Source organism: Hypanus sabinus, chromosome 17 (assembly GCF_030144855.1).
Source record: "Hypanus sabinus isolate sHypSab1 chromosome 17, sHypSab1.hap1, whole genome shotgun sequence".
In the NCBI taxonomy this organism is placed as follows: Eukaryota; Metazoa; Chordata; class Chondrichthyes; order Myliobatiformes; family Dasyatidae; genus Hypanus; species Hypanus sabinus.
In genome coordinates, this window is record NC_082722.1 from 53770174 (window position 1) to 53784952 (window position 14779).

A 14779-nucleotide genomic window follows, 5' to 3' on the forward strand; every position below is an offset into this window, starting at 1 on the left:
GTTTAAAAGGTTAATGCCAACAGGTTCTTTATGATTCTGTTAGTTTGAGAATTAAAGGAGAGTGAAGATTCAAGGTTGGAAGTTAAAGATCGAGGAGAATCGCTTTCTACGGTGAAACGGGGGCGACCTTTGTTTGATCCTTATTTGGAAGGATTTCGTTTACTATCTTCGTGTTAATCCCTGGGTTTACCAGAAAGGATTGAAGGTAGTGGAGAAGGAAAGGTCAGTGCCTTTAAGCCGTTCTGTTTCGTAAATTCTTCGGTGGGAAGTTCGACGTCGGGGATCGAAGCAAGCGACGTGAAAGAGAACTTAAATCGTCCTGTAAAGTCTCTCCTTTTAAATGGACTGTGAGCATATCGAACTTTTGGCAATATCACTTTAAGAACTGTTTTGGAATATCACTTCAAAGAACTGTTTGAACAGCCGCTCAGCAGCTGTTTCCGGTTACGGTAGTGTTTGTTTACTTTTGGGGGGTTTGTTTTCTGTGTTTAATAAACGTGTTGTTTTATTATAAGAAACCCTTGCCGAACTCATATATTTATTGTTGCCTGAATACGTAACAGGTGCAGCATTAGAAAACAAAAGTTCATAAGAATAATCAGACAACCATAGGCTCTGAGCTAAATCAGGAAGCTCCAGCACAAAGACCAAAGGCTCAGCATAAAAAGGATAAATTTAGATGATGTTGTTATGGGAGAATAGGAAGCCTGGACGGCCAGTGAGCACTACTCAGGGTTTTCAGAATGTAGGTTCAACCGTGTACAAAACATTTAAGTAAATAGGGAAAGACAAAGTATTGCAAGGACACAACCTACTGACACGAATGGGGGTGAGTGGGAGGGGGGTGATTGTTGCTTTTGCTGCTGCTTGTGCTGGGGTGGGGAAAGGGGGTCTTCAGGGTTTTGGTATTTCTATCGTTTATTCTATGGGGTCTTGTTTCATGGGTGTCTATGAAGAGCACAACTTTCTGGTTCGTATACTGTATATATATTCTGATATTAAATGAAACTGAAAGCCTTAAAAACAAAAATCTAAAAGCAGGAGATTTTTAGGTGAGGATGTTACTGGACTCAAATATATTAATACAAGAACACAAGACTGAACAACGGAACTTAGGATGATGGCGCCTAACGGCAACTCCTTTGCTTGCATCTTCAGAAACAGCTCTATTTCTATCTTGGATATCTTTTTTTTCCCCCTTTCAAGGTTCTCTTGAAGACTCCAACCTGGAGTTACATGCTGACTTTGTTTTTTTGCGAAAATGGGACAACCGGCCATTTTTCGATATCCCATGGATGCAGCCTGGGAGACTAGCCTGCCTTCAGGGTGCTGGATTTTCGGGGCTCCGGAGATGGGCTGATCCAAGGCTGGTGCCGCCATCTGATGCACCTGTTGCTGCTGGCGGTGTGTCCAGAGACCCGAGTTCTTTGGGCACAGGGCTCGGAAAAAGCGACGCAACAGGCTTTTAACACCACAAATCAGCGAGTTGTTTCCCCACTCACTGCAAAACATGGACACCTCTTTCCCTTATTAGAAAGCGAGAGAGAGTTTGTGGTACGTCAAATTACCAGGTGAATGAATAGTCTTTGGGGAACTGCAAGTCTGTGTCTTTATTGATGCTTTGCTGCATGCTTGAGTGCTCCGTGGGAGGCACCGATGCTTTTTTGCTGGTGGGGAGGGGGGAGTTGCCTTGCTGCTGCTTGTGCGTGGGAGGGGGGAAACTGGAGTTCGAACATTTAACTGTCATTCATTCTTTGGGGCACTCCTCTGCTTTTGTGGATGTTTGTGAAGAAAAAGAATTTCAGGATGTATATTACATACATTTCTTTGACATTAAATGTACCTACCTATTGGGTATAGCAATACTATGACCACTTTGTACTGCAACGGACTTTATTGTTCTAATTGTATATTTGCAAATAGCTTATGTTTTATTTATATTTGTCCTCATCCTATTTTAGTTATATCCTTCCAACATCACAAAACAATGTTTAGACCTTGCCCCTTCTCTGAAGGTGACTGAGAGGTAGAGAATTTAAAAAAACCCTTGTACTGACATTAGGGTCCAAAGTCTCCTCATCTCCACCCAGGCTGACTTCATGGACTTTTGTGTCTTTCACAGCTTCCCTTTCAGCCAGTTCTTTAGCTCTTATCTCCTTCTCAGCAGCTTTCTTCTCTGCTTTCATTCGCCTCTTCAGCTCACTGCAGAAATTAGACCAGGGGTCAATTACAAAGATGTGTTCACAAGAGCAATCATTCCAATACTGCAATGTTAATTTAAAACCTAAGGAAATTTGGTTCGATACAATCAGTACAAACAATTGTAATTTCCTTTTGCACTTTACTAACAAACATGAATAGAAAGTAGAAAGTAAATGGAAAGAAAATAGAAAGTGAAATAGAAAGCTCATGAAAATATCCCCAAAGTTATTAATAAGTTTTGCTAAGACAAAAACCATTCAATTAAAACTTACTTTTGTGTTTGTTTAAACAAAAAAAAAGTACCTAAAAAAGACAAATTAAATTAAGTTTTAATACAAAATAATTCAGGAGTGGTAGTGCTCACAGCAAAGAATGACAAAACCTGTAAAAGAATATTTGATACCAGCTCCAAAGTAGTATTAAAAAGCTACAGAACATAGAACAAAATTAGAGGAAGCGATAAAAAACAAACCGTCAGAAATAAATAAAAATTGCTCACATTTCAGAATGTAAATCATCAAGTGTTCAGACCATACAGCAATGAAATGTCAAAGTTGGAGATTCAAGTTTCCAAACTGCTACCTAATTTCTTGTCCATTTACAGGAAAATACATTATACTGCCATACTCATCCCCACCCATTATATGCATTATAGCCAAAAACGACAGAAATATTAACAGTAATAAGCTCATTGTTGAAAATAATTGGCATTATATATTAGTGAAGATGATCTACTCAACAACAAACATGAACAGCATTTTAAACAGTTATTTGTAAATTGTACTGCTGTTTCTCCAACTATCACTGGCCCAACTAATCTCTCTTCCCTTCAAATTAGCCAATGGGGTCCCTTGTGATAACATACAGTATGTGTCAGTGCTCAGGGCGCTTTCTTCAAAAGGGCATAACGCAGAGAAGTGCAATTGTAGTTCATACACTATTGTCAATTCCATTGTATTAAAACAGTTTCTTATTCTACATCATGCTAATGAGGTTTCTATTCTGTTTAAGGCAATTTAAAAACTCATTTATGATGAAAAAAGGTTGGCTACTTGAACAACCTGAGAATGTCTAAATATGGAACAAAGCACTACCAACCTTTTTTCATCATGTAGACTCTTCTGGAAAAGGGCAGGAAAGGAAGCAAGTCTGTACATTGGCACCTTTCCCCAGTGACCCCTGACTTTGCAGACTTCGGCTACCTGCAGCCCAAGAAGCCTATGTATAGTTCTGGCCATCATAATGAACCGTCACAGTCTTGTCTCATTTACAAAACACTTAATACCTAATAAAAAAAAGATAGATGGTATCAGACTATTAAAGCTCCAATGAGTGATTGCTTTAATCCAATTACTGTGAGGTGACTGATTCAAGCATTGTTTTATGGATAGTGTAAAGAAGCAGAAAACGCTGGAAATACTCGAAAAACCCAGGCGACATCTCTGCAAAGAAAACCCGAAACACTAACTGCTTCATCTCCACAAAACTGTTCCTTCCTCCCACCACCATCAAATAGTACACTACTGCTTGTTAGATGGCCAATCCAGTCTGTAGACCAGGGGTACAACCAGAACTTCCAGGCCCACAATCCTCGAAAGTGACCATCTTCAGTACTCTCTGTGGTAGCTCACCACTTTTTCATCACTAATGGTGTAATTTATAGGAACTCCAAAAGAGATTAAGGTACACAGATGTCAGGCCGAACATTAAAAGTAGGATATTGTGCCAGTCAGTAATAGAAATGCAATAACCTTAATTTCTTCTTTTTTGAGGCATTGTATGTGTTGTTACTTCAATGTACTTGTACTATTTTTGAATAATAACAATAAGATTTGAAAGAAATGCAATAAACTAGGCATTGTCGGTGAATGGCGTGGTGGTTTTAAATTTACTGTTGCTACTCCTCAATATAAAATGTAGACAGAAAAAAAGCTGCATAGGTGTTTCCTCCCATTATCAGAGTGGTGTAGACTCGATGTGCCAACTGGCCTGAATCTGCTCCCATGTCTTACAGTCCCCTTATCCCCCTTTTAGCAGCTTGCTGTGAACAGGCTGACCTGCTGGTTCAATTTCCTGGAAGAAACTCTATCACAATGCCACGTCTGAAGCAGCAGCTTTCAATGCAATATTCAAAATAAGAATTTAGACTACCCAGCCCAGCATAGAATTACAATATATTAGTTTTGTCATAGCTGGAATATCATGTTTAGCTCTGGCTCCCACACCACGAGTGAGATGATGAGAAGAGTTCACCCGAATGTTACGTGGGATTGCATATTTCTGTTGTGAGGATAGAATGGATAGGCTACATTTGTTTTCCTTGGAACAGAGGTAGGTGAGGGAGTCCTGAGAAAGGTATCCAAAATTATGAAAGGATAGATAAGGTAGTTAACAAGAAAAAAAATCCCCCATGGCAGAGCTACTTAAGACAAGAGAGCATAGGTTTAGGGTGTGGAGAAAGATGGTTAGATGCAATCTCAGAAATAACTTATTTACTCAGTTGGTAATGCACTGCCTGAAAAGATGGTGGAAGCAGATAATCTCGTTACTTATAAAAACACCCTGGTGTGCACTTGAATACGAGGAAATCTGCAGATGCTGGAAATTCAAGCAACAAACACAAAATGCTGGTGGAACGCAGCAGGCCAGGCAGCATCTATAGGAAGAATCTATAGGAAGACTGTACTTTTTCCTATAGATGCTGCCTGGCCTGCTGCGTTCCACCAGCATTTTGCGTGTGCTGGTGTGCACTTGAATTGCCATGGCATTGTAGATTTAAAATATTTGAGTTCCCAGAATTTCAGATTGATTACAACTATCAGCTTAACGTAACACCAATACAACAACTTCCATTCACCCATCTTCTCCCGATAGCTTTACAATTTTTTTTTAAATTTCAGATTCTCATTCACTATCTTTCTGAGCACCATATTGGAATCAATCTCCACCAACACCCTCTTGCATTGCACTTCACACTTCAGTCACTCACTGGCTGAAACACCAATGCCCTTGAACACAAAGTAGTGGATATGGTCCAGTCCATCAAAGGTAAAGTCTCCCCCCACCCCCCCAACTACTGATCACATCTACATGAAGCACAGTCACAGGAGGGCAGCATCCATCATCAAGGAACCCCACTACCCAGGATATGTTCTCTTCTTGCTGTTGCCATTGGGAAGAAGGTGCAGAAGCCTTAGGACTTTCACCACCAGGTTTAGAAACAGTTACAACCCTTCAGCCTTCAGGCTCTTGAACAAAGGGGATAACTTTACTTGCCCCATCACTGAAATGTTCCCAAAACCGATGGACTCACTTTCAAGGGCTCTTCATCTTAACTTCCCAATATTTATTGCTTTTTCAATATCATTATCCTTTATGCTTGCATTTGTAAAGTTCGTTGTCCCCTGCACTCTGGTTGAACGCCGGAGTTGGGGCCGTCGTTATACTTCTATTATAGTAATTATTCTACAGATTTTTTGAGTACACCCACATGAAAATAGATCTTAGTATATGGTGACACATATGTATTTGGATAATAACATTTATTTTGAACTTTGGAGAGTGTTGGACATGACACCATCGTTTTATACCATTCTTGAAATTAGTCGCCGGATAGCCGCTTGTGAGCGATTCATACCCCGACTGCCCAAAATCTTACCACTACCTAACAGAGCACAGTGCCCTCACCAGTGAAGCTCCAAAAACATTTACGAAACTAAAAAGAATGCTGAATAAAGCATTAGCAACTATTTTTTTAAAAAATTGCAAATGATGTAAAGCGGATGTTGAAAATCAAAAGTGAAACAGAAAATGGTGATAACAGGGAGCAATTGTTCTCACCCAAAATCTTTGACCAGACTGTTTCCCTATCCATAAAATGCTTCCAGACAGAAAGTTTTTCCAGCGTTATTTTTATTCCGCCACATTCTATCCTGTCAGATACGTTCTTTTTCAAAGTGAAATTAATGTGCTGGAACTCATTCGCACCGTAAGATCACCTTCACAACCAACAATCAGAAAGGCTCTCAAGGACAATTTGAAAAGAGTGAAAGCAGGAATTTTAAAAAGAACGCATGGATTTTAGCTGCCGGAGAAGCCGGTATGGAAGAGAGCATTGCGGGATATGTAGTTCCAAATACCTCGACCTCCGCAGCTGGCCATTAAAAAGAACTACAATTCCCAACGTGCACTATGTCACACAGCCTGACGTAATCGCTCAAAGCGAAATGTGCCCATGAGGAGATGTTCGAAAGACTTGAATTTTAACTGTTGGGAGCAGCTAGTGAGAATCTAGTGCAATACGGTTATTGTTATGTTGTTAGTCTAATGGGAACGGCCATAACAAGTAGAGAAGTTACTTACTTTTTGCTTAGTTTACCGTCTCCGTCCGCCGCCACCGCTGTTGCCGCTGTTTCCGCCATGTTGGTACCAGACGCCGAGAGAGTGAGCTACGCCTCACTTCGCATTTCCTCAGCAATGTCACCGTAGCAGGGGCGGATCCTATTTATTTCCCCCTGAACCCTTTATTGGCAGCAAAACTAGCTTTTCAAATATTACTTACTTCTTCGAAAATAAATATTGACCAGCGGTGGCCTGTTAATTTACATGAAGACCTATAGCAATCTTGCTGCCCTGAGACTTTGCTGAAATAATCCACAACTGTTTTTCTGTTCATTGCTTCAGTAGGTTACACATCGATCGTAATAGAACCTCACTGCTGCTAAATTATGCTGATGAAACACTGAGTCTGTTTCTCCTTTTGCGGATGACTATCTCTTAAGATTTTCAAATTTCCAGCATCCATAGTTTTTCTCTGATTTAAAATTGCAACTTGGTCTGAAAGTTAAAGGAGTAAGGGAAACAAACTTAATTGGCTTTTCTTAAGACAAACAATGTAAATTGTCTAGAGTCTAGACAAATATGCTGAGCAGAACATAATTTATAAATGCTGCTAAAATTCCTAAAATCTGCAATCTGATCATTTCAAAGTGAAACCCAATAGCATGAATTTCAGCGATGCTTCACTACCAAATGAACACAATGCCTTCTATGCCCGCCATGAAAGGGAGAACACAACTATAGCTGTGAAGATCTCTGCTGCACCTGATGATCCTGTGATCTCTGTCTCAGAGGCCGATGTTAGACTGTCTTTAAAGAGAGTGAACCCTCGCAGGGCGGTAGGTCCCGATGGAGTACCTGGTAAGGCTCTGAAAACCTGTGCCAACCAACTAGCGGGAGGATTCAAGGACATTTTTAACCTCTCACTGCTATGGGCAGAAGTTCCCACTTGCTTCTAAAAGGCAACAATTATACCAGCGCCTAAGAAGAATAATGTGGGCTGCCGTAATGACTATCGCCCGGTAGCACTCACAACGACAGTGATGAAATGCTTTGAGAGGTTGGTAATGACTAGACTGAACTCCTGCCTCAGCAAGGACCTGGACCCATTGCAATTTGCCTATTGCCACAATAGGTCAACAGCAGATGCAACCTCAATGGCTCTCCACATGGCTTTAGACTACCTGGACAACACAAAACACCTATGCCAGGATGCTGTTCATTGACCATAGCTCAGCATTTAATACCATCATTCCCACAATCCTGATTGAGAAGTTGCAGAACCTAGGCCTCTGTACCTTCCTCGACTTCCTAACTGGCAAAACACCATCTCTACGAATTGGTAATAACATCCTCCTCGTTGATGATCAACACTGGTGCACCTTAGGGGCGTGTGTTTAGCCCACTGCTCTACTCTCTATATACACATGACTGTTTGGCTAGGCATAGCTCAAATACCAGCTATAAATTTGCTGATTAAAAAGCAGAACATTGGATAAAGAGAGGCAAGGGTAAAGAGACAAGGAATGTGATGTGAATTGAGATGCAGAGTTGAGGTTACCAATATTACTCATGAATGGCAAATACTGATAGAGTCTTTCAAGCTCAGCTTCCTGCAACTCCTCCACTATCTCCTTTTCACTGGCGCATCTGAAACTGAGGAGCCCAATATCCTTGTCGGTAGGTTTGCTAGAGCTGCTGGGGAGCGGTTAGATTGCTTAATTAATTTTAAATTGATTTGGCAGGGGAGGGGAACCAGAGTGATAGGGCTGAGGATAGTAGGGCTTTTGGTTTACAAGCAGAGACAGTGTGCAGTGACACTGTCAGGAAGCAGATGATAGGGCAAAATTGCAGTCAGACTTGCAGTGCGAAAGGGGGACAAAATCAAAAAGGGTGATGGATATAGGGCTTGAAGGTGTTATGTTTGAATGCACACAGTGCACAGAATAAGGTAGATAATCTTGCAGCACGGTTAGAGATTGGCAGGTATGATGTAAGACCATAATATATAGGAGCGAAGTAGGCCATTCAGCCCATCATGGGCATCACTGAGAAGTTGCTGATAGAAGATTATAATTAGGAGCTTAACATACAAGGATACAAGTTGTATCAAAAGAACAGACTGGTAGGCAGGGGAATGATGTGGCTCTGTTGATAAAAATAAATGAAATCAAATCCTTAGAAGCAGGTGACATAGGATTGGAAGCTGTAGAATCCTTGTGGGTAGAGTTAAGAAACTTCAAAGGAATTATATACAGGCCTCCAAATTGTAGCTGGGATGTGGGCTACAAATTACAATGGGAAATAGAAAAGGCACGTCAAAAGGACAATGTTACGATAGTCATGGGGAATTTCAGTATGCAGGTAGATTGGGAAAATCAAGTTGGTGCTGGATCCGAAGAGAGGATTTAACGAATGCCAACAAGATGGCTTTTTAGAGTAGCATGTGGTTGAGCCCACTAGGAGTCAGTTATTCTGGACTGGGTGTTGTGTAATGAACCAGATTCGATTAGAGAGCTTAAGGTAAAGGAACCCTTAGGATAGAATGATGATAATATGATAGAATTCACCCTGCAATTTGAGAGGGAGAAGCAAAAGTCAGGTGTATCACTATTACAATGGAGTACATGGGCATGAAAGAGCAGCTTGCCAAAGTTGAGTGGAAGGGAACCACTAGCATGGATAATGGCAGAGCAGCAATGGCTGGAGTCTTAGGGAGCAATTCAGGATAGATACATCCCGAAGAAGTATTCTAATGACAGGATGAGACAATTGTGGCTGACAAGGAAAGTCAAAGAGAGAGCATTTATTAGAGCAAACATTAGTGGAAAGTTAGAGGATTGGGAAACTTAAAACCAACAGAAGGCCATGGGGGGAGGGGAGATATTAACGTAATCTAGTGAACAATATCAAAGAGGATACCAGAAATCTTTTCAGATTTATAGAGAGTAAAAGAGAGGTGAGAGTAGATATTGGACCATTGGAAAATGATGCTGGAGGGGTAGTAATGGGGAACAAGGAAATGGCAGATGAACTGAATAAGTATTTTGCATTAGTCTTCACTTTGGAAGCAGTATGACAGGAGTTAGAAATTGTCAGGGGGCAGAAGTGAGTGCAGTTGCTGCTACTAGGGAGAAGGTGCTTGGGAAACTGAAACATCTAAATTAGATATGTCACCTGACCCAGGGTTCTGAATAGATTGTGGAGGCATTAATAATGATAATTCAAGAATCAATAGATTCTGGCATGGTTCCAGAGGACTGGAAAATTGCAAATGTCACTCCATTGTTCAAGAATGAAGGGAGGCAAAAGAAAATAAATTACAGGCCAGTTAGTCTGACATCAGTAGTTGGGAATATTTTGGAGTAGACTGTTGTGAATGAAGTTTCGGAGTACTTGGGGGTACATGATAAAATAGGCCGAAGTCAGCAAGGTTTCCTTATGGGAAAATCTTGTCTGACAAATCTGTTGGAATTCTTTGAGGAAATAACAGACAGTATAGACCAGGAGTCAGCAACCTTTACCACTGAAAGAGCCACTTGGACCCGTTTCCCACAGAAAAGAAAACACTGGGAGCCGCAAAACCCGTTTGACATTTAAAATGAAATAACACTGCATACAACATTTTGTTTTGCCTTTATGCTATGTATAAACAAACTATAATGTGTTGCATTTATGAAATTGATGAACTCCTGCAGAGAAAACGAAATTACATTTCTGCATGCAACAGAAACATTTTGAACTCCGAAAAAAAGACGTTAGGTTAAAGGTTACTTTTAAGTAAAATACTCAACGTCTATTTGAGTCCTTCTTGTATTTATGAAAAACGCCAAACTTAAATTGTCCGCCAGCAGCAAATCAAAAATAACATCAGCCAGCTGTCAGCCTGAAAAATAAAAGGACTATTTCACTGAACAATGAAAACATATGAATATACGTAAAATAATAGGCAATTAAAATATTTATCATACTTGTTCAGGTTGACTCACACCTGACAATGCAGTCGTATTCAGTAGGGATGGATCGATGCTTAGGGGAGTGACCGGGAAGGATAATGTGTTTTTTTCCTCTCTGAACTCACAGAAGCGTTTCCCAAACGATGTTTGCATTGCGATGATTGCAGAATGTAAATACTCCGAATTTACCATGTCGTGACATTGTTTGAACTCTCTCAAATTGGGCAAGTGAGACAATGTGCCTTTCTGTAAATCTCTGGCAAGCAACGTCAACTTGCGCTCGAATGCCAAAACATCCTCCAACATGTGCAGGGCTGTACGTCCTTACCCCGTTGAAGAGCTGTGTTCAGCGTGTTCAGGTGCGCTGTCATGTCTACCATGAAGTGTAGCTTTTCCAGCCACTCTGGCTGTTCCAGCTCAGGAAAGTTGAGCCCTTTGCTGCCCAGGAAAGTTTTCACTTCTTCCAGACACGCGACAAAGCGTTTCAGCACCTCCCCTCTGGACAGCCAGCGATAAAAACACGTAGCGGTTGCTACACGCAGTCAGTAAACTGCAGTCAAAGATAGCTTTATTCGAACTAAACAGCCTTGCTTTTAAGCCTCCCTCAACCCGTCCCCGTGGGCGCGGATGCTGCAAAAGACACGTACTCACAAACCCCCGTAGGCTATCTCCCTTAGCCTGAACGCTGGCTAATTGTGAGCCGGTTCGGATGTGTCAGGAAATGGGTCACCACAACATCTTATTTAGATTGTACAAGATCACCATAATCTTCAAATTTAGATTTACATTTCAAAAACTAACAAACTAACATAAAATACATTTTAATTAAATACTGACCATGTAGCGGTGTGCTACACGCAGCGCTAAAATTACGACACGGAGTCGGTAACTGCAGTCGAAGGAAAAAACCTTATTCGAAATCTTCAGCCTCACTTTTAAGCCTCCCTCAACCTGCCCCCCATGGCGCAGAGGCTCCAAAGCTCTGTGCTCGCAAACCCCCGTAGGCTATCTAATTGTGAGTCGGTTCGGATGTGCCAGGAAAAGGGTCGCCACAACCAATTATTTCCCAAAGTAACAGGGAGCCGCAGCACAGACGTAAAAGAGCCACATGTGGCTCCGGAGCCGCGGGTTGCCGACCCCCGGTATAGACAAAGGAGACCAGTGGATGTTATGACTTGGATTTTTAGAAAGCCTTTGAGAAAGTGCTGCACATGATGCTGCTTAAAAACATAAGAGCCCGTGGTATTACAGGAAAGATACTAGCATGGATAGTGCATTGTTTGATTGGCAGGGTCTAAAGAGAGGGAATGAAGGAAGCCTTTTCTAATTGATTGCTGATGACTAGTGGTATTCCACAGTGTTCAGTGTTGGGTCTGCTTCTTCTAATGTTGTGTGTCATTGATTTGAATGGAGGAATTGATTACTTTGTGACTGAGTTTACAGATATGCGAAGATTGGTAGAGGGACAGGTAGTGTTGAGGAAATAGAGAGGCTACAGAGGACTTAAATTAGGAGAATGGGCAAAGAAGTGGCAGATGGAATACAGTGTTGGGAAGTGTGTGGTCATGCACTTTGGTAGAAGGAGTAAAAGGATGACTATTTACTAAGTGGGAAGAAAATTCAAAAATTCAAGGTGCAAAAAGGACTTGGGAGTCCTTGAACAGGATTTCCTCAGGGTTAATTTACAGGTTGAGTCATTGATGAGGAAAGGAAATGCAATGTTAGCATTCATTTTGAGAGGACTAGAATATAAGGATGTAATGCTGAGTATTTATAAAGCGATGGTGAGGTCTCACTTGGAGTATTATGAGCAGTTTTGGGCCCCTTATTTAAGAAAGGATGTGCCGACATTGGAGAAGGTTCAGAGGAGGTTTACAAAAATGATTCCGGGAATGAAAGGCTTAATGTATGACGTAATTGATAGCTCTGGGACTTTACTCACTGGAACTTAGAGGAATGAGGGGGGTTCTCATTGAAACCTATCAAGTTTTGAAAGGCCTAGGTAGAGTAGACGTGGAGAGGATGATTCCTATGGTAGGGGAGTCTAGGACTAGAGGACACAGCCTTAGAATAAAGGGATGTCCATTTAGAACAGATATAAGGAGGAATTTCTTTAGCCAGAGGGTGGTGAATCTGTGGAATTTGTTGCCACGGGCAGCTAAGGGAGGCCAGATCATTGGGAATATTTAAGGCAGAGGATGATAGCCTTTGATTGATCAGAACATGAAAGGTTATGAGGAGAAGACAGGAGAACGGGGTTGAACGGGAAATAGACAAGTCATGAAGAAATGGTGGTGCAGATTCAATGGACTGAATGGCCTAATTCTGCTCCTATGTCTTAAGGTCTTTTGATCATATGCTCCTTGCTCTTCTCACACTTGCCTTTCCCTACCTGGTCTTCTCCTCCCAGTTCTAGCAGTCCAGTGAGTGAGGGTCTCTTCTCAAAGACAGCATATGTTGCAGGTGGGATGTTGACTGTGTAGGAAAGATCTGTCATGGAGGCTCCTTCTCCTTAACAGCCAATGAGACTTCCAATATTCTTTCTCATAGTGTTTGTACGCAACTTAGGGATGTGCAGTGCCCGCTCATTGCTGTTTTGAGAGCTCTAAGGCACTTGGAATTGCCAGGAACTGTCAAGTATCAGATTCTATATAACAGAGACATTTGTAGGTGAACTGGTTAGTTTTATATGTTAAAATTTTAATTAAATGCAGGAAGTCACCAAAATATAGAAATATGCAAGCAGTCATAAAAATATAGCTATCATTTAAAATTTCATTTAAACCATTTAAAACAGGGGCCCCCAGCCTTTTTTATGCCATGTACTATTATTAACTGAGGGGTCTCTGGACCCCAGGTTGCTTTAAAATAACATAGCAGCAACATGTGTTAAATTGAAGCAGCAGGCTGTCTGGACTTCAGAGTTAGTAAGTGACAGATACTATGTCCATCCAGCCTTGCAACTGGTTCACGTCATCAGCTCACTTTCGTGCATGTTGCTGGTGGAGTGAGTACGAGCCCTGAATGAAGTCCAATTTGGATGCCGGTAACAAGTTCTGGGAGCCTGTGTTATCCGTGTTCCAGTATCAACACAGGATAATTGATGTTGCATTATCCTGTTTGGCTCCCCGCTCACAAGGTGAAATTTTGTTCCAGATAACTGCCAACACAGGAAAGGAAACACAAGATGACCACAAAGATATCGTTGGATGGAAATATTTATACTGATTGAGCACTCCTTATCCAAAATGCTTGGGCTGGAAGCGTTACAAATTTTGGAATATTTGCTTTTACATAAGGAGATAGCTTGGAGATTGGACTCAAGTCTAAACATGAAAGTAATTTACATATACTGCTTATCCATATAGCCTGAAGGTATGTTATATAATATTTTAATCATTTTGTGCATGAAACAATAATGTCTATGTTAAACCACCAGAATGGTAAGCTATCACTATCTTGGTGGTCCAGGTAGAAGGTGTGAATAATATATGAAGGTCTGGCTTTGATGACCCCTGAAAGCAATTGATGCCAACAGGGCCCCATTCGGGGTATATGAGGTCACTTCTTTGAACTGTTTGTGGTGGGCAGAGCCCTGCACATGTCCTGGGAACATTCCCAGCATGTCAGGGTCCGGTCCGGTCCAGAATCTGCGTTCCGGGTCTCGATCAGTCTGAGTGCTCCGGACTCCGGGTCCTGCAGTTGTCCCTCCCGTCACCCGTAAACTAGTTAGGACCCTCCTGGCTCAAGGAGGCACACCTGTGACTCATTGAGCTGCAGGTGTTTATAAGGGGCCTTGGGACGGGGACCAGGCGGGTGGTCGTTTTGTTCTGTGTGCTGTTCTATCCTGGTTGGAATCCTGCTCTGCCCTGGTTGCTGGACTGTTCTGTATATGCTCTATCCGGTTGGTCTTATTCCCCTGCTTCTCTCCTGTGCGATGGTCCTGCGGTTCCGCCTTATTCGCCTTGCTTGCGCTGCCACACTGTTGGTTGCCTTTCCTAATTTACTGGTGTATCACGGTAGTCCTGCTGTTCACCCTGGACCCAACGTCCTACCCATTGCCTCCGTCAGGCGGGTCTGGCCGGACTGCTGCTGCCCCGGCGGGGGTTCTGCCCCCTCCTACCCGTTGCTTCCGTCGGACAGGTCTGGCTGGACTGCTGCTCCCTGGCGGGGTTCTGCCCCTTCCACCTATTGCTCCCTAAGGGTTGTGCCCCGCAGCAGCCCAGCAGCCCTAGGGACTCCTACCCTTTCCTCCCCTTGTGTCCCATGGGTTGTGCCCCGCA

The 14779-nt window shown here is 42.1% G+C and overlaps 1 protein-coding gene across 2 annotated transcripts in view; it reads right to left on the reverse strand.

The window, feature by feature from the left end:
- The window catches only part of kars1 (lysyl-tRNA synthetase 1), a 42937-nt gene extending 36219 nt beyond the window's left edge, over nt 1-6718 (reverse strand). Inside the window, exons 1-3 of one of the 2 annotated variants that reach the window (XM_059993104.1) lie at nt 6565-6705; nt 3301-3487; nt 2058-2202 (exon numbers count right to left, since the gene is read on the reverse strand). In XM_059993104.1, coding sequence (XP_059849087.1) covers nt 2058-2202; nt 3301-3443 — 288 coding nt within the window. In that variant the 5' untranslated portion in view covers nt 3444-3487; nt 6565-6705. Of the gene's footprint in view, nt 1-2057; nt 2203-3300; nt 3488-6564 lie in introns of both variants that reach the window. The other variant, XM_059993106.1, reaches the window with a different exon arrangement.
- Nucleotides 6719-14779: the final 8061 nt, after the last annotated feature.